Raw genomic sequence first — 21,292 nt, 5'->3', positions numbered from 1 at the left:
AGTTATGTATGAAACGTCACATATAACTCTCCATATGTACTATAACATGAAAGAAAACTATAACATTGTTTGACCATACATTTAAATCAGAATCTTTCTAATTTTCAGCAACAAATGAAAAACACATGAAATCGAAAATGAATGAAGTAATACATGGAAGATACAAACGTACATATGTTAAAACATAAAACCATAATAGAACAAACAATATAGCGATAGTTTATTATTCTACGGGACTGTCAACCAAGCTTAATGATAACAAATATCAGAAACCAAAGTAAAAATAGTTTATACGATAAAATATTTACAACAATTAGATGCGGTCAACAACCAAATCAAATGGAGATGGACAAGGGGAGCCGAATTCACTACAGCCTCTACTTACAAGGTAATACACCGAAAAGAAATTAGGTGTAGATTCGCAAAAGCACTGTGGAAGCTAAAAATACCAACAAAAGTAAGAATTTTTTGTTGGCTACTAATAAAAAACAAACTACTGACACGACAAGTTCTGAGGAGAAGGGGTTGTATGGTGAGTGAGAACTGCGTCATGTGTGATTTAGATGACCTAGAAACCCGAGACCACTTATTCTGGAATTGTACTCTGGCCAAAAGGTTCTAGCGAGGGTTCCTTGCCTCCATAAATATTATGGTTCCAATAAACAACAGCTCAATTAGAGAAGCATGGTGGGAGCATAGGCGGGGGCTCTCAGGAGAGGCCAAGAAACGATGGGATGTCGCTTGGGCAGTAGGAGTGTGGGCGCTGTGGAAGGAGAGGAATCGGAGGATTTTCTCTCAGGAATACAAACAAGTGATGAGTTTAATTAATGAATCGGTACAAGAAACTTTTCTTTGGAGATCCAATTGTTAAGAGGGGGTTTGTAAGGGGAAGAATGGGTACTCATAATCAAAAACCGATCATTTACGGTACTGATTAGTGCTTTATTTACTATTTAATGTGTAGAAATTGTATTAGAAAAACCCACTTGGGTATGTAAATAATTTTTTTATCAATATATTGTCAGCTGGCTTCTTGCCAGCTGACCTTCAAAAAAAAACAATTCAATTGGCAGGTATTCAATATACAATAAAGTTCTCAATATCACTAATAATTTTTGTAACAATTAAACTATGGACTAAAAATACATAAGCAATATATAATGAAATAAATATTTGATAAATCTAAAAAAATAGTAAAAAAAATTTCAGACAAATCTGGACCATAAAAACAGCGATATTCAATAAATCTAAAAAAATAGTAAAAAATTTCCAAAAAATATTAAATTTGATCTCCAAACACATATTAATATAGAGAACAAAATGAACGGTTTGGATCGACCATTAGGATTTTGAAAAGTCGAATATTGAGCCGTAGCACGGGAGGCCTCTATGCAACCCATAGCATATTAGCCAAATTTATACTCAGTAATTGCTAACAACCTTAAATATATATATATATATATATATATATATATATATATATATATAGAGTACGGCTAACGCGCTTCCTCTAGCATATGGGCCGAAATGCTTCCGGTGGAAATTTGAAATTTCAAAATTCAAAAAGTCGATCTGAACCGTTCATCTTCTTCTCCATATTAATGATGAACCATAATTTAACGCATTAATTGACATATAATTAAGCCCAAAATTAGTCCTAATTACCTTGTTTTGTTTTATTTTGTTTATCATTTTGTTTTATTTTAGTTAATGTTAGTCAAGACAAAAGATACTGCGCAAGTTGTTAATTATTGTAGAATTGGAGCACGAAACCGTACGATTTGCATGTGCACAAAAGATCCAAGCCGAATGGAGAAACAAATGGAGGAAATAATCTTTTCTACAGGAATTAAATCATTTGAGTTGGCTGATTCACCTGGCGCATATTTGTTTCCAATAGAAGTTGCATTTCGATGGGATTGCATGGCTGGCTGATTTGGCCCATTTAATTAATTACCAAAAGTTTAGATTGGAGGAGGAGATATATTTCGGCTCTGGACAAAACCGACACCATCTGGATTTTAATTTTTGCTTTTAATCTTTGCACTTTAATTTCTGGGAGAGAGGATTCGGCCAGAAGAAAAGAATTGAAGAGAAGGGAAGTCGGCCAGAGGCAAATCGAAGCAAAGGAATTGTACTGGATTTAAGGGAGTTTTTATTCTCTTTTTCTGTTATTTTTCTGATTTCAATGGAAGCAAATATGACTTGTGTTTGTGTTGAAATTATGCTTGGCTAAACATTTTATCTAGGGATATGGGAGTAACTTGATACTTTTGTTATGTTAATTTAATTGTTTGAATTTTATTTGTGGTTGTGATATTGATTTGTTTATGAATGCTTGCTTGGTTTGTTTAATTATTTCTTATTTTATTAAGGGATCCGCTAATAATAAATTGAGACCGAAAGGAGAAATTTATATTAGAAGTACTTTTTAAAATAATCATAGTTATACAAATAATATTAGGTGAATTTGGTGATGGACCGAAATGAGAAATTGAATTGCTAGAACAACATAAACAAACTTAAGTACTCGGAGCTACGAAAGTAGTCCAAAAGGCTTTTGGGGAAAAACATGGGTTATCAAATAGCTTAATGGGTTTAGATTAAAACTGGTAAGCCACGAACGTAGGAGACCTATTTAATCTAGATACGGTGCGAAGCCACGAAAGTGGATAAACATCTACCTTAGGATAACACCCCCTCAATAATTGCAACCCAAATATTATAAAAACAATTATAAATAAATAATTAAAAGTATCATAGTGAAACCATAACCCTAGATATTCATTCTCTCTGATTTTTCTCGTTATTTACTGTTTCTGGAGTTCAATCTGCATTCTGTTGCATTCAGATAATTCAATCTGCATTCTGTCTGGAATTTAGGCTGAGTTTCTGGAATTTAGTCTGCATTAGTTTATAATTCATTCTGCATTTAGTTAATTCATCCAGCATTTTTATAATTAAGTTTAAAAGAAAACCACTCAATATTTGCTTGTCTAGATTACTGAAAACCGGGAAACCAGTACTTACAATACCTCTCTGTGGTTCGATACCCAAATTACTAAGCGATAAGGTCATACGCTTGTGACCGAATTGTATTAGAATTAGGGATTAAATTGATAAGCTACCAAAATTACATCAAGCTTTTCTGGCGCCGTTGCCGGGGAGGTAACGGAATATTGGTACAACCGGTTTGTAAGTGAGACTAGATATTTTCTTTTTGTTCTTATTTCCTTATTTTCTTTAAACTAATCTATTTCTTTTTCTAGATTCGCACGATACTGGCCCCTGTTGCTCATCGGCCGATAACTCGTGCATTTCTGAGAAGTCATCCAGAACTGGCTGACCCCAACAATCAAACCATCCATGTTGGTACAGAACCACCACTGATGGCGGAACGACCGAGATCTTTGCGCGAGTTCGCCATCCCCTCCACGCAAAACATCACTTCCAGCATCCGTGCACCTACAGTGGCTGCAAACAATTTTGAAATTAAAACTGCAATTTTGGGAATGGTCCAACAGAACCAATTTACTGGTTTACCAAATGAAGACCCAAACCTGCACCTGTCCATTTTTCTTGAAATTTGTAATACCTTTAAGGTTAATGGTGTGTCTGATGATGCCATTAGACTTAGGTTATTCCCATTCTCACTGACAGGTAGGGCTAGGGCATGGTTACATTCATTACCAGCCGGTACCATCACCACCTGGGAGGAGCTTGCTCAGGCTTTTCTTGCTAAGTATTTTCCACCTAGCAAAACAGCTCAACTCAGGAACCAAATCACCTCTTTTGTCCAAAAAGATGGTGAGTCTCTTTATGAGGCTTGGGAACGGTTCAAGGAATTGATTAGGATCTGTCCACATCATGGTTTAGAGAAATGGTTGATAGTTCAGACCTTTTACAATGGATTGAATTATAACACTCGATTAACCATTGATGCAGCTGCAAATGGAGCATTAATGAATCGTGGGGTAGATGATGCATACACATTGATTGAGGACATGGCTCTCAACCACCATCAATGGACTTCAGAAAGGCCTACACCAGCCGCACCAAGGGCTACACCAGGTAGGCATGAGGTCGATGCAGTCACGCTTCTCTCTGCCAAGTTTGATGCTCTCACAAAGAGGTTAGATAAACTTAACGTAAATGCAGTCAGCACAGGTAATCTATTTTCTTGTGACAATTGTGGGACTGGTGACCATTCGACTCTTGAATGCCAGCTTGGCAATTCTCAATTTCGAGAGTCAGAAATTGAACAAGTAAACGCTTTAAATGGTTTTGGTAGGCCCGAAAATGACCCTTTTTCAAACACATACAATCCTGGTTGGAGGAATCACCCCAATTTCTCTTGGAAGAATAATAACCCGAATGCAATTCCCCAACAGAATAATCAACCTCCTGGTTTTGCTCCAAGGCAGTTTAACCCTCAACCAGCCCCACAAAAGTCTAGTCTAGAAACCTTGCTTGAGAATTTTGTGACAAAACAAGACCAACGAATGAATGATCAGGACAAAAATATCTCCAATTTAGCATCAAAAATTGACCAACTAGCAACCCAAAATAGAATGCTAGAAACACAATTTTTCCAATTTTCCCAACAAGCGAGCTCCTCTTCAAGAGCTCCAGGCACACTACCTGGTCAGCCAGAAATCAATCCTCGAGAGCAATGCAATGCGGTGACTCTGCAAAGTGGGAAGCAAACGATTGATCCAACTCCACCAATGAAGCTCGTATTGACTGACGACAATGCAGGCTACATCGGGGAAGATACACCTGCACAACAAAATGCAGGCCGCACTGACGAAAATGCAGGCCGCACTGACGACAATGCAGGTGTCATAGAGAATAAAGAGAGTGAAAGTGAGGAGCCTAAGTACGTCGAACCACCTCCATACAAGCCCCCACTTCCTTTCCCACAAAGATTTATCAAAGCAAAACTTGACAAACAATTTGGTAAATTTCTTGAAATGTTGAAAAAGTTGCAAGTCAACGTTCCATTTACCGATGTCTTGACAGAAATGCCCTCTTACGCTAAGTTCTTGAAAGACATTTTGTCCAATAAAAGAAAACTCGAAGAGTGTAGCACAGTGGCATTGACGAAGGAGTGTAGTGCAGTCCTTCAAAACAAGTTGCCCCGAAAATTGAAAGACCCTGGGAGTTTCTCAATCCCTTGTGTCATTGGCAACACCAAATTTAAAAAAGCCTTGTGCGATCTTGGAGCAAGCGTGAGTTTGATGCCCCTAAGTGTCTTTGAGAAGCTTGGCCTTGGTGAGTTGGAGCCTACTCGCATTTCTCTTCAATTAGCCGATCGATCAGTTAGATATCCCAAGGGGATGCTTAGGGACGTTGCTGTAAGAGTGGGCAAAATGTGTTTTCCCACGGACTTTGTGATTGTCGAGATGGAAGAAGATTCACACATTCCTATCATTCTAGGGAGACCTTTTCTTGCGACTGCAGGCACTCAAATTGACGTGAAAAATGGCAAGCTCTCCCTGAACTCAGGAAAACAAAAGGTGGAATTCAATCTTTCTAAAACCATCAAATATCCCTCTGATGATGATAACTCATGTTACATGATTGAGACGATTGATGGGATTGTCAGAGAGTTCTTTGATGAGCTTATTTCGAAAAACACTTCTGAATCCCTTTCGAGTAATCCCGAAGACCAATCTTCCCCGAGTGGTGAAGAGGATGAGATCGAGCATGACTCTCTCAACTCCAAACTACTTGCACCAGCAAGTGTAGCCCGAATCGACAATGCAAGCTGCACTGATGATTGCGTGTCTGCACAGAAAAATGCATGCTGCACTTTAAGCAATGCAGGCACCATTGCTGAAAATGCAGGCTTCATCCAGAACAATGCAGGTTGCATTCCCTTTCACACTTTGATGGCAATCAAACTCAGACACGGACTTAACCCAACCCGAACCGACCCCATCCCATTAAACCCTACCAACCGAACCCCCCTCCTTTCTTCCTTTCTTTCTCTCCAGTGCCGAAACCCCTCTCCCACACAGCGTCGCTCCTCCCTCTCTCTTCTAGTGACAGTGCCGCCACCGCTCCACCTTTCTCTCTCCCGCCGCCACTACACAGCACTGCCGCACTGTCGTTCCTCCTTCTCCATAGCCGCCGCTCAACCTTCCTCCTTCTCACCGACAGCACCACCGACCACCGAAACCCCTCTCTCTACACAACCACCGCCCCCACTTCCACCCTATCCTACGCTGCCCCCACAATCTCCACCGCCAAAACCCCTCTCCCTCTCACCGTCCCCACTGCCACCCTCTCTCACAGTGACTGACTCTCTCTCTCGGACATCAGCAGCTACAGTCCAAGGAGTGGCCATAGATGACATTGAAGACGACGCACCACCACCGATTCGACAAATGAGCGCCATCCTAAAGCACATCCCACGTCCACTTCTACCACCTGAACACCCGGACCTGATAACCGAGCATAACTTTCATTGGCAGAAGGAGTTATACGACCACTTCATCAAGCAAGGCCTTGATCCTCCACCACAGCCATGATCAGGTATTATTTTTCAGCTTCCCTATTTTTCTTTCTTCATTTCTTTATCTCTATGTCTGCATTAGGGACAATGCAGATTTTAAGTTTGGGGGAGTTGAATTAAAAGTCTCTCTTTGATTTTCTTTGTTTTATTTAGGTTTCATAGGTTTCATATTGCATTTAGGTTAAACTATGATTTCTTTTGGGTTAAATGTGGAAATGGCAAAATTTTAGGAATTATGTTTGGTATTGGATGTTTATTATTGAATTTTAAGAGATATCAAGGGATGTAGTGAGGGGATGTTTTACTAACACCACAATACGCATTCGAATTGTCTTGATTAAATTGCTCGATTAATAGCTCTTTGGAATTCATTTTCTTTAAGAACAAGGATTTGAGAACCTAAATGATTTTGCAAAAACATGTTGGAATTAGTAGAAGGGGGGTGTATAAGAAAAACAGAAAGCTCAAAAACAGAAAAGGGCATAATAAAAAATAAATTAAAAAAAAAAAAAAAAAAAAACTGACACACTACTCCGCTGATCTCGGCCCGATAAGTAGCCGGGTGCATTCATGTGCCCCATGTTTGTATTCGCGCGAAGATAAGGGAAAAAGGGATTATGAGTATGCAAAGCACCCTAATTATTGTCAACTTATCGAGAATAGGGAAGCCTTTGTCATAAAAAAAGAAAAAAACAAAAGAGAGAAAAAGAAAATAAATAAATAATATCTTATTATGCCCCCACTTCGAAACAATTCCCCAAAAGTCAATTTGTGAGAAAATTTAGAGTTCTCAATTACATGATCTAGAAGAAAATAATTTAGGAGGTCTATTATTCGTATTGTAGTATAGTCATGACAAATTTGTTGTTTATGTGTGGTGTGAACCAAAATTACCCTAATTATATCCTTAGAATTCTTTGACCTTTAATGGTAAACATTTGATTCCCAAACATGATCTCTAGGATTTTCCACTTACATATTTTTCTCAAGGAACTCATGGTAATAGAATCAACCGCGAACCCTGGTTTGGATTTGTTTTGCTTGAGGGCAAGCAAAGTTTAAGTTTGGGGGAGTTTGATGAACCATAATTTAACGCATTAATTGACATATAATTAAGCCCAAAATTAGTCCTAATTACCTTGTTTTGTTTTATTTTGTTTATCATTTTGTTTTATTTTAGTTAATGTTAGTCAAGACAAAAGATACTGCGCAAGTTGTTAATTATTGTAGAATTGGAGCACGAAACCGTACGATTTGCATGTGCACAAAAGATCCAAGCCGAATGGAGAAACAAATGGAGGAAATAATCTTTTCTACAGGAATTAAATCATTTGAGTTGGCTGATTCACCTGACGCATATTTGTTTCCAATAGAAGTTGCATTTCGATGGGATTGCATGGCTGGCTGATTTGGCCCATTTAATTAATTACCAAAAGTTTAGATTGGAGGAGGAGATATATTTCGGCTCTGGACAAAACCGACACCATCTGGATTTTAATTTTTGCTTTTAATCTTTGCACTTTAATTTCTGGGAGAGAGGATCGGCCAGAAGAAAAGAATTGAAGAGAAGGGAAGTCGGCCAGAGGCAAATCGAAGCAAAGGAATTGTACTGGATTTAAGGGAGTTTTTATTCTCTTTTTCTGTTATTTTTCTGATTTCAATGGAAGCAAATATGACTTGTGTTTGTGTTGAAATTATGCTTGGCTAAACATTTTATCTAGGGATATGGGAGTAACTTGATACTTTTGTTATGTTAATTTAATTGTTTGAATTTTATTTGTGGTTGTGATATTGATTTGTTTATGAATGCTTGCTTGGTTTGTTTAATTATTTCTTATTTTATTAAGGGATCCGCTAATAATAAATTGAGACCGAAAGGAGAAATTTATATTAGAAGTACTTTTTAAAATAATCATAGTTATACAAATAATATTAGGTGAATTTGGTGATGGACCGAAATGAGAAATTGAATTGCTAGAACAACATAAACAAACTTAAGTACTCGGAGCTACGAAAGTAGTCCAAAAGGCTTTTGGGGAAAAACATGGGTTATCAAATAGCTTAATGGGTTTAGATTAAAACTGGTAAGCCACGAACGTAGGAGACCTATTTAATCTAGATACGGTGCGAAGCCACGAAAGTGGATAAACATCTACCTTAGGATAACACCCCCTCAATAATTGCAACCCAAATATTATAAAAACAATTATAAATAAATAATTAAAAGTATCATAGTGAAACCATAACCCTAGATATTCATTCTCTCTGATTTTTCTCGTTATTTACTGTTTCTGGAGTTCAATCTGCATTCTGTTGCATTCAGATAATTCAATCTGCATTCTGTCTGGAATTTAGGCTGAGTTTCTGGAATTTAGTCTGCATTAGTTTATAATTCATTCTGCATTTAGTTAATTCATCCAGCATTTTTATAATTAAGTTTAAAAGAAAACCACTCAATATTTGCTTGTCTAGATTACTGAAAACCGGGAAACCAGTACTTACAATACCTCTCTGTGGTTCGATACCCAAATTACTAAGCGATAAGGTCATACGCTTGTGACCGAATTGTATTAGAATTAGGGATTAAATTGATAAGCTACCAAAATTACATCAATTAATATCTGCTTGGAGACCAAATTTTACATTTTTCTGAAATTTTTTACTATTTATTAAGCCACTTTGAAAATTGCTGATCCAACGGTGGCTTGCCAAACAGTAAAAATCAGAAGCGACCGTTGGATCAGCGATTTTCAAAGTGGCTTAATAAATAGTAAAAAAATTCAGAAAAATGTAAAATTTGGTCTCCAAGCAGATATTAATATGGAGAAGAAGATGAACGGTTTAGATCGACTTTTTGGATTTTAAAATTTCAAATTTCTACCGGAAGCATTTCGGCCCATATGCTAGAGGAAGCGCGTTAGCCGTACTCTATATATATATATATATATATATATATATATATAGTTAGGCTGGGGTGCTATGGATAGCATAGAGGCCTCTATGCTACGGCTCAATATTCGAGTTTTCAAAATCCAAACGGTCGATCCGAACCGTTCATCTTATTCTCCATATTAATATCTGCTTGGAGACCAAATTTTATAATTTTCTGAATTTTTTTACTATTTATTAAGTCACTTTGAAAATTGCTAATCCAACGGTTTTACTGTTTTGTGCAGCCACCGTTGGATCAACAATTTTGTAAAATACTTAATAAATAGTAAAAAAATTTAGAAAAATGTAAAATTTGGTCTCCAAGCAGATATTAATATGGAGAATAAGATGAACAGTTCGGATCGACCGTTTGGATTTTGAAAACTCGAATATTGAGCCGTAGCATAGAGGCCTCTATGCTATCCATAGCACCCCAGCCTAACTCTCTCTCTCTCTATATATATATATTTTAAGGTTGTTAGCAATTACTGAGTATAAATTTGATAAAAAAAAGTTTTTTACAAGGACACTAATTATATCACTCTAATTATGAAATAAAATCTCTCTAGAGTACAATTAATACTTCTTTATAGGGTCAACTCTCTCTATTCTACCCCTCATCCTAAGCATAGTGTTTCTAATTGTAGATATCCATCGCAGTCTTATTTAATAGTATAAGTCTTTTTCGAGAAATTGTCTTGTTTAAACATATATTTATACTCTAGTTTTGTATCCGATTAATCCACGCATTAAACGCAGATCATTTGAGATTTAAAAAAATGTGGTACGTACTTGAACTGCTTTTTTGTAACAATTAAACAAGAACGGCTCCGATCGATTGAGATAAAAGATGTTGTAGAAAAGAAAATCATTGGGCAATCTTTAATTCTTGATGGATGAAACTGAAACCTACTATTCGAGTAAAAAAAGATAAACAGAAATCAGAAGTTACGCAATGGAAAATGATCTGCGTTCAATGCGTGGAAAACAAATATATTTGATAGTACTACATTTTTTTCGATAATAATGACTAATGTCACCTGTTTCATTAGAAACTAGTTGTTTTTACAATAATGATGATACAGCACAGTACAAAATATACTAAAGGATGATTAAATGATTCTTCAATTGTGAAGCAATATGAAGAATATCTACATATACAATATGGGAAGCACTAACTAGATCATGCTAGAATTAACAGTCTAGAACAACCAAAATATTACAAACAACAAGTCAAGTTTCAATAGGTTGTGGAGGAGCTTGCATTAGAAGAGCTGGGTGTGAGGAATGTGCTGCATCCAGTGCTTCAATGGCTGCCATGTCTCTGAGATATTCATCCAGGTCTGGTCCCTCTAACCCAAGAAAGGGTTCTTCCTCGGAATCCCAGTTGTACTCTTCCTCCCTGGATGTATCGGTCTCCGAGAGGATTATAAGGCCTGACTGAGACAGAGAAGAGGTATCCATTGGAAGGATCAAGGTTAATATTTAGGAGGCGTCTAATTGTCCACAGCCTTTTGTCCACCATTTGTCCACAGCTTTGACTTGCGCGAATACTGTAAAATTACTTCTACATGCTGTATAATTATACAATATATCACATAAAATATATCACTTAATCACAAAACATCCAGCAACTATTTGAAGTGGTCCCATGATAGTTAGAAAAAGAGTGCAACTTGCACAACATGACAAAATAAATGTACTTTCAAACTGTACTTTCGAAAATTACAGTTATAGGAAGTTATTGGCAGTTAGAGTTAGTTATTAGCGGTTATTAACACGGTTGAATCTTGTATACTGTAAAATTGAATATTGTATACTGTAAAATTGAATATTGTATACTGTAAAATTGAATCTTGTATACTGTAAAATTGAATCTTGTATACTGTAAAATTTTCAATTGAATCTTGTATACTGTAAAATTGAATCTTCTACACAGTAAAATTTACAATTGAATCTTGTATACTGTAAAATTGAATCAACAGAACTGTAAAATTGAATCTTGTATACAGTAGAATTTTCAATTGAATATTGTTCGGATGAGTAAGAAGCCTTTCTATCATCTTTTTCTTTCAGATTTTCACAAGATGAATACTGTAAAATTACAAGATGAATACTGTAAAATTACAAGATAAATACTGTAAAATTAACAAATCAATACTCCATATCGCCTTTCTATCATCTCTTTCCTCCAGATTTTCACAAGATGAATACTATAAAATGACAAGATGAATACTGTAAAATTAACGGGGCAATACTATAAAATTAACAGATCAATACTCCATATCGCCTCTCTATCATCTCTTTCTTCCAGATTTTCACAAGATGAATACTGTAAAATGACAAGATGAATACTGTAAAATTAACAAGGCAATATTGTAAAATTAACAGATTAATACTCCATATCACCTCTCTATCATCTATTTCCTCCAGATTTTCACAAGATGAATACTGTAAAATGACAAGATGAATACTGTAAAATTAACGGGGCAGTACACTAAAATTAACAGATCAATACTCCATATCGCCTCTCTATCATTTCTTTTCTCAATTAAATGAGATCGAGTCAGTAATCTCAATTAAAATCGACATTGCAAAGGAAAAATGAATCAGAAATGTACAATATTTCTTACCAAAGCTTGAAACAATGCATTCACTGTTCGGAGTAGCGAGCCGAAATCGAACCAGTACTTGATTGAAGCAAATGAAGGACAGAGACAAATGAAGAGCGAAGGGCTTGATTGAAGAGCGAAGGACACCGATCAGGGAACTAGCGAAATGATTTTGAATGAACTAGCGATTTTAATGAACTAGCGATTTTCTTCTTCATATCGCCTCCAGATCCAAATTTATTTGAATGAACTAGCGATTTTCTTCTTCATATCGCCTCCAGATCCATCTATAAAGTCAGCATCGAGCACCACCGCACCAGCCATGGCTGTCCACACGGTCTCGTTCATGTACGTGAAGCCATATGAGGTAGATGTGAGATCTCAACGTAGATGTGAGATCTGACGATGACGATCTGACTGGACAGTGTAGGGAGCGGTGTAGGGAGCGGGCGGGAAGAACAGTGGCGGAGGAGTCTGGCGCGAGGAGGCGACGGGGGGCGGAAGGGAAGAACAGTGGCGGAGGGAGCGGTCTCATCGATTCAAAAAATGAAAATAAACGATCGGAGAAGAAGAGAGGTTTAAATAGGCATGAGAGCCGTGGTTTAACGGTGGGGAGCAAATTTAGTTAAACTGGGAGTGGATAATGTTTGTGGACAAATGGTGGACAGAAGGCTGTGGACAAAAACCTTTTCTCTAATTTAAAATAAGAATCATCAGAATTAATTTTACACCAGAAGGATGTTAATGAAATAATTTGAGAACCTAGGGAAGAAACAGTTGGTATGGCAGTACTATTAAAACAAATTTTATTCCTAGCTAACCAAATTATCCATATAGTTGCAGCCCTAAGTAATTCAATTAAGAATCTGTCTTTTAAAGGTATCCTGGCATCTAGCAGCCAAAGGTCATTGAGACATTCACAATTAAAAGTAAAATTGTTGTGTGAAGCTATCCAGGTCCAAATTGAATTGATAACAGGACAAGTGACAAATAAATGGTCTATAGTTTCCAATGCATTACAGAAAACACAAGTTTGGTCTCCTATCCATCCCTTCTTAGCTAAATTGTCTTTAGTTAATATTTTGCCCTGTTTAACTAGCCATATGAATATCTTGATTTTAAGGGGGATTTTTGTTTTCCAGAGTGTGGTGTAAGTTGTGTTTTTAATCCCTCCATACTCAAGCCATTTGTATAAAGATTTTACTGTAAATTGTCCTGATGTGTGCCATCGCCAAAAAATTTTATCTGGTTGTGAGATATTGGTAAAGACTGAAGAGAAGGGTAAGGAAGAGAGTAACATATTCCATTCAGTAAGGAGTGAACCAGTAAGCTGTCTGGTGAATTGAATATTAATATTGGTATGTGTATAAGCTCTGGAGACAGTAATTGTGGGGTTTAGGACATTTTGGAATAAATTTGGGTAAGTGCAGTATAAGGCACATTCACCAGACCATCTATCTAGCCAAAAAAGGGTATCGTTGCCATTACCTATTACCCTATTAATTCCTAGTTCTACAATATGTTTTATAGATATGATACCAGACCAGAAGGAAGAAATTCTGGGTATATCTAAACCTGATGGACTGTATTTATAAGTAAGTAATTCCTTCCATTTGCCAACTGTTGTTGGATCCTTGAATCTAAACCACCACTTTGCTAAAAGTGATATGTTCATTCGCTCTAAGTTGAGGATACCTAAACCTCCCTGTTCTTTGCCCAAACAAAGATGGTCCCACTTGATCAAGTGGTATTTTTTCCTAAGGGTAGAGGTGGAACTTGACCATAAAAATTTTCTTCTAATTTTGTCTATGATATTTCTAATTAATACTGGCATTTTATAAATTGATAACCAGTATAAGGGGATGGCAATGATAACTGAATTGATAAGTGTTACCCTCCCCCCCCCCCCCCCCCCCCTCCCCCCGCCCCCCTCAATGATAAAAGTGAGCCCTTCCATGATTGCAATTGTTTCTCAATTTTGGAAATTAGTGGTTTCCAATCTGAGGTACTAAGTTTCTTCATATGAAGGGGAACTCCTAAGTATGTGATTGGCAAAGATGTGAGTTGGCAACCAAGTTGACTAGACAAAGAATTGGCTAGCTCTTGAGAGATGTTTAGAGGGACCAATGCACTTTTGGCAAAATTAATTTTCAGCCCTGAGAGAGATTCAAAGCCTAAAAGTATGAATTTTAAATGTTCAATCATGGTGGGTTTAGCTTCAAGGAAAAGGAGGGTATCGTCAGCAAAGTGTAAATTCAGGACTTTAAAATTGTTTGGAAATAATCCTAAACCAGAAATGAGGCCAGCTGTTTGAGCCCTACTAAGTACTTTATTTAATGCATCTGCAGCTAAATCAAATAAAAGGGGGGACAATGGGTCTCCTTGTCTTAGACCTTTCTTGCAGGGAAAATAGGATCCTTGGTTTCCATTGAGGGATACACAGGTTCTGCCACTAACTAATATGTCTCTAATCCAATTAATAAAAAGGTTTCCAAAACCCCTTGCTATTAAGATTTCAAAAAGAAAGTCCCAGTTTACCTTATCAAAGGCTTTCTCAAAATCTAATTTGAGTAATATGCCTTGTTGTTTGGTGATTCTAGTCTGGTGTAAGATTTCATGGGCAATAATTATGTTATCCCCTATAAGTCTACCCTTAACAAAGGCTGCTTGGGAATCATCTATTAATGGGTCTATAACCTGTGCTAACCTATTTGAAAATCCCAAATCGTCCATTCGCATTTTCTAATAGTATTATTGTTTCTCCGTTAGTCCTGTCAGAAAAAATTTTGCTGATCAAAATTAATTCCTAAATTAAACTTTTAGGAAATCTGATGGTGAATTTAAAAAAATTAATTCCAAATAATTTTCTCCTGATTTTATGAGATAGGTGCAACCAAGTGGTTTCACAGGGATGGATTTCCCTAGACCAACCTTCTTGGTTTTTTTTTCTTCCAAATTCAACGTCAAATTTTCTAAATATTTTAACTTTTACAAAATTATTAAATATAAAATTTAAATAGCATTATACCCAAGAGCAATGACTGCTTTTGTACCTAAACATTTTATTTGCTACATAATTAACTTAAGGGCTCATTATTTTAGGTAATGATTAGCACTCCGTAGGTGGATATCAGTAAAACAATAACGAGCAATGATATTTATATTCGGAATAAAAAATTTTACATAGTGATTTTTACACCAAATATTAAGTTGTTAGTGGTATTTAAGCCATACTCAATAGCAAAAAATCAATAGATAATATAAAATCAAACAGAATATAATATAAATAATATATGGAGGCTATAAATTAAAGAGGAAGAGAAAGATGGTATTAGAAGTTACTATATCTATATTTTTTTTAATAAAGGTTGGAAGTTAAATTATCCAACTATTTAACATATACAAATAATTATTCCTTCATGTTTCGAATCTCAACCTTCCACACAGAGAACATTGCCTTTGCCACTAAACTAAAGGCTAGTCTCTACTATACCTTTCTTGCTTGTGTGAAATTGAATATAGATGCAGATTGTGTAGTTTTTTTCATGAAAACTAAAGCTCAAACATAAAATGGATTTATTTCTAAAAAGTATTGACTAATTATTTATAAGCTTGTGTGAAATTCCAAATCATCCTCCTTCTCAAAAGACCATGACAAGTCTGGTAATGCCGGGAAACATCACAACCAAGCATAGTTGTTTAAACGAGTGACAACAGCTTTGATCTGGAGGTAGTTATTGAGGCTGTCCAAGCCCTTCTCTCTGCCGATGCCGCTCATCTTGTACCCACCAAACGGAATCGCTGCGTCAAATGTGTCATAGCAGTTGATCCACACCGTCCCTGCCCTCAGTGCTCGCATCAGCGTGTTTGCGGAGTTCAGATTGTTTGTGAACACTCCGGCCGCCAACCCGTACGGGGTCGCATTGGCCCTCTGTATCACCTCATTCAAATCCCTGTTATTCAAAAGAAAAGGGAACGTTCTAACTTGTAAGTCAGATCTTTGAGAAGGGTATTTTGGGACTTTGGTTGGACCATAGGCTGGTTTAGAAAAGGTATCTTAGGCTAGAGAAAACACTTGACTAAATTGATCTCTTGAATTTTGCTAGCAACCGGTTTCAACTATATAATATATCACAGAAAATATGATTTATCAGTGATAGATCCAAACATTTTACTAGTTGGAAGATGAGTATATGTAAATAGGTAATATTAGAAATCACAAGTAGTTATTAGCTTTACTTGAACTTGAGAATGGTTTGAACCGGACCGAAAATCTCTTCTTGTGCTATGGTCATCTCATCCTGTAAATTCATCAAAGACATCACTACAATAACACAAAGAATAAGCTGTAATGCTGTATTTAATTATTGTTTGAGCAAGAATAAGCTACATTTAATTGGCTTATAAAAAGAGGAAATAATCTCTGAAATAAACTTGAGAAAAATAAAGTAAAAGGAATTTTATAAAGATATACCTTGACATCAGAAAATACGGTGGGCTGGACGTAAAAACCCTTGGTTCCTGCTCTTTCTCCTCCTGTCACAAGGGTGGCACCAGAGTCAATGCCAGACTTGATGTATCCCAAAATCTTGTTGAGTTGTTTGTTATCGATCTGCAAAATTCAAATTGGTCTTTGTCAAATAGATTATTTCTTGTTGTTTAATTGCATAATTACAATTAACTTAGGTTTTCCAGCACAAAATGGGTTAAATTGAAGATCAAAAGGAACTGGTACCATAGAAGAACCTATGTAAAAGACAAATTCGAGATGACGAGATCTGTCAAAAAGTTGGAAATTTTCTGTCCTAGAGAAATTCTGACAAATTTACCCAGACCTCAAATCTCAAGTTTTGATAGCCAAGATAGTCTGATTACACAAATATTCATTAGATATTTTTTTGTTAGGAAAATCAGAAGTTCTGAATATGAAACAAATTATTACTTGGGGTCCTTGTTCGACTCCCTCCTTGAATGGGTCACCAACAACACGCTTCAAGGCACGTGCTTTTGCCTTCTCGACAAACTCATCATACAAGCGTTCATGCACAAATGTGCGGGACCCAGCGCAGCAGCATTGTCCCTTAAAAAAAGGAGAAACAAATGATTATAATTTTCCCTCATGCTAACTCCCAAGATAGACATTTATTATTTTTTTTTTTAAGAGAAAGGTTCATTTGCCTGATTGAAGAAAATAGCAAAATGTGCAAGCTCAACAGCTTGATCAACATCAGCATCATCCATGACAATAAAAGGAGATTTGCCTCCAAGCTCTAGTGTCACTGCCTTTATGTTGCTTTTAGCTGCCAGTTCTTGTATGATTTTTCCAGTAGCAGTTGACCCCGTGAAAGCAATCTCAACAAAGAAAAAGAAACTATTATTAAGAGTTGGAATTATGAACTACAAACAACAAGTCTTAGAACTAACTCTCTTTGATTAGTAATTCTTCTATCCGAATTCTTAATAATTTTCTGAAATTGAGCAGGTGGCATAAGAAACTATTGTTCAAGGAAAAATATATAACTGCATGTGAGAAGTTATTTTAGAGATGTACCTTATCAACATCCATGTGGCCAGCAAGAGCAGAACCAGCTTTGGGCCCAAAACCTGACACCACATTCAACACGCCATCAGGTAGCCCGGCCTGAAACATTTTAAATTTACAAAATGGAAACATTATTATCCAGAATTTAAACAAGGAGATGGTCAACTATGAACTGACTGACCTCATGCAACAGCATGGCCGCGTAAAGAGCAGTGAGTGGAGTCTGCTCAGCAGATTTGAGCACCACAGTATTGCTACATGCCAGAGCAGGACCCACCTTCCAGGAAAACATGAGGAGAGGGAAGTTCCAGGGGATGATCTGACCCACCACACCGATGGGCTCGCGCAATACCTGCACATGGTGAGGCCCATCACTCGGGACAATCAACCCGTGTATTTTGTCAGCCCATCCTATGAAATTTTGCAAAGTTCCAATAATAAGATAATTTAAGTACAAAATTTTGTTACATCATATAATTTTTTAAAAAATAATTAAGAAAGAAAACTAACAGTATAAATTACCAGCATAGTAACGAATGATGCGAGACATCATAGGAACCTCTATCTTTGCCGACTGTTCAAATGGCTTCCCATTATCCCATGACTCCAGTGCCGCCAGCTCATTATTGTGCTTGTCGATCAAATCCGCAAATCTAAACAAGATGCGTGATCTTTCCTGTCACCCGAAAAAGCTGGTTTCAGTATTTAAAATCATAATTTTATCTCATTTACATAGGCAGTCTACATTCCTTCAGGGTGTCATTAAATTTTACTATTAACTTTTTTTATGTTGAAATACGGTTTGCAATGTTTCTCATATAATCATAGTTAAAAATGATTCAGAAGTACTTAGCAATGTTTTGCAAAAGACATGTGGTTGGAGCTGATTTAGATGTCAAAGCAGTAAAGAAAAATGTCGCAAATGTCGGGCTGTAGGTTGAATGGTGAGCTTAGAGCTTAGGCTCCATTTCGGGTGGGTTGTATATGTTTTATTTTCTTAGTTGGAAAGAGTGCTACTGAAACTTAAGCCGTTTATATTTTGTTTAATCATTGCCAGTGAGATCATAATCAAACGAGACAACCATTCAGAGAGGTAGTCTTAAGTTAGTTTGAGACCTTTTCCTGACAATCCTTTCCTCTCCATCTCTCTCTACTCACTGCTTATCACTGGACATCTGTTATATAGATGCATTTTAGGTTTTATGTGATAGAATTTATTATGCACAAGAGCATCAGCTGCAAAACCATTCCCAACTTATATCCAACTGTTGTGGTTTTAGTTACTGTTTAATCATCTCAATTGGACAAAAAATTCAATGTAAGATGTTGGAATTCATATGCATAGTATAATCATGACAGTGAAAATTAGTAATTTATTAAACAACATAAAAGTAATAGTAAAGAGAATTTATACATAAGCTGGCATCTTTGGCCATGGACCTTCATCGAATGCCTTGCGTGCAGCTTTGACCGCACATTCTATATCCTCTGCATCTCCTTCTGCCATGTGTGCAATCACCTCCCCTGTGCGTGGGTCCAGGGTTGGGAATGTTTTTCCTGGTAAAGAATTAACATGTAAGATTTATTTTCTGAAAGAAGAAATAAAGAAAATTACAGTGCTAATTCAAATAGAAACTTCTAAAATTTTAGGGGGTCTGTCTATGTGCAATTTTACAGCTAATAAAGTTTCAATCAGTTGTTTGAGAATTGTGGTGGATGGGTAACAGCACAATAAAAGAAGCCATAAGTTTCTCATGTATTGTTCACAAAAGAAATTAACAATATCATATATATCCCTTGAAGAACAGGGAAATCAGAACTGGCAATTTTACATGTGTATGCAAGCAATTATGCCAATGTTGAACTCAATGTCAGTACAACAGAAAATAGTAGAAATTTTTAATGTGCAATTCTCTTCTTCATGCTCTCAATCTCTCATTGAGTACGGCTTCCAATAAAATATGAAGATCATCTCAGTACATAATAGTACCACACAAGTACTTGATTACGTGTTGACATTGGTGATAAAATCTACTGGTAGCTCCTATCAGCTTTTTCAAAAAAAATAAAATAAAAAGACATTGTTGATAAATTGATAACCCAAGACAAGCACACATTGATAAGAATAATTAATTCATTAGTCGGTTTATTTCGCTAATCTTCAAAAAAAAAAAAAGATAAAATTAATTAATACTCAAGTGTTACATTACCACAATCTCTCTTCATTTAAATTTGGGTTTTATGTAAAGCTAGTTGAATTAGACTTACCTGAAGCTGCATCGACGAACTGTCCGTTGATGAGGAGTTGTGTGTAATTTGCTTGAACTGGAGGTGTGATCGGATCTTCTATGGCAGTCGAAGTACTGAACCTTTGGGAAATTCCTGGTGCTACTCCGAGCTTACTTTCTAGAAGAGTGTATAAAACCAATCAAATAGTCAGATCTTTTTTCATTTTATTAAACATGAGTTCTTATATAAAACTTAGTCCCTTAGCTTTTTATTTCTTGTCAACAGTTTAAAATCTCAATATGCAGAAAGGAAATGTGAAGTGTCTGAGAAAATTAGTTACAAAAGGACTATTTTGTTCACCCAGATTTTCTTGTCTAAGGTGTGAATTTACGATTGGAGCTGTCGAAAATCTCAAATAAATATGAAAACTAAGATATAAGTTTTGTTTTTTTTTTGTTTATACTACTTTTAGATCACAGAAAATAAAAAGTAATGCCAACGAAGTTAGAACGTCAAACTATATGACAACAAATTAGCAAAGAATATGTAAAAATAAAGCAACAACAATAGTGTACTATGTATCATTAGTGGTGTAGCCATGTATATCCATCTTTTTTATTTGCCAGCAGTCTTAGAACTCTTAAAAATTATTCTAATAATTTACCATTTGAACTGCTTGTCAGATTCTCAGGTAGTAATTATTTCTTTTTAGGATCAGGTTCAATATTAATTATGGAACACATAACAGCTTTAATGGGATGTTCTGTAAAGAAGTGAAGACGGTTCAAAATCTAGCAACTACGCAGTAATATTAAAACCAAGATATAAAAAATGTTTCGAATTTTTCTCAGGGTTAGAATTTATTGATAATAAATTAACAAAACCAAGATATAGACAAATGTTTCAAATAATTTTCAGAGTCGGAATCTATTGATAATAAATTGGAAACAACTAACAGTACATCCATATCAGTCACCTAAACGTCTCCCGCACTAAAAGACAAACAATTTTCGACAGGAGACCACTAACTGACTCCGACATCTAATATGGGAGTATTCATACTCTGAGTTAACAGTTAAAACGTATAGTATTCATACCTACGAATTTATAGTATTCATACTTATTATTTATAATATTTGTCATATGTAAACACAAACTGGAGGGGACTAGTAACGACCAGAGGAACCGCTGACGTCTTGTGATAGCCTGGATTGGGGACCGCAACCATCTAAAAGCGACATTTGCCAAGATTGGAGACCACTACAGCGAATATATATATTATTCATATCTAACTAAATAAGTATTCATATATAAACAAATGAAGTATTCATACTGATGATTACGAAGTATTCATACATGTTTGAAATAATTTATACAATACAAAATTCAAAGTCAGACCCTTCTTCTTGAACACCTCTTCTAAGAAATATTCATATCTAACAACATGAATGCATATCT

At 36.1% G+C, this 21,292-nt stretch overlaps 1 protein-coding gene and 1 non-coding gene across 2 annotated transcripts; both read right to left on the bottom strand.

Moving 5' to 3' along the window:
* Positions 1 to 3,767: 3,767 nt before the first annotated feature.
* Positions 3,768 to 3,874, bottom strand: LOC144556339 (small nucleolar RNA R71). Its single transcript, XR_013512346.1, has one exon. It is a non-coding gene; the product is annotated as a small nucleolar RNA R71 (small nucleolar RNA).
* Positions 3,875 to 15,691: 11,817 nt separating this feature from the next.
* LOC144555645 (benzaldehyde dehydrogenase, mitochondrial-like) lies at positions 15,692 to 20,434 on the bottom strand. The gene is made up of 11 exons (XM_078304045.1): positions 20,410 to 20,434; positions 19,874 to 20,011; positions 19,020 to 19,162; positions 18,128 to 18,281; positions 17,787 to 18,016; positions 17,615 to 17,704; positions 17,242 to 17,415; positions 17,006 to 17,143; positions 16,538 to 16,675; positions 16,303 to 16,364; positions 15,692 to 16,016 (listed from the first exon to the last, which is right to left on the bottom strand). Exons 1-11 carry the CDS (start codon positions 20,432 to 20,434, stop codon positions 15,743 to 15,745), a joined length of 1,566 nt encoding a protein of 521 aa, XP_078160171.1. The 3' UTR covers positions 15,692 to 15,742.
* Between the last annotated feature and the right edge of the window lie 858 nt (positions 20,435 to 21,292).

Source organism: Carex rostrata, chromosome 6, assembly GCF_964058835.1.
Source record: "Carex rostrata chromosome 6, lpCarRost1.2, whole genome shotgun sequence".
Classification (NCBI taxonomy): Eukaryota; Viridiplantae; Streptophyta; class Magnoliopsida; order Poales; family Cyperaceae; genus Carex; species Carex rostrata.
The sequence above is the reverse complement of the archived record's forward strand: the minus strand, read 5'-3'. Positions and strand labels throughout refer to the sequence as shown.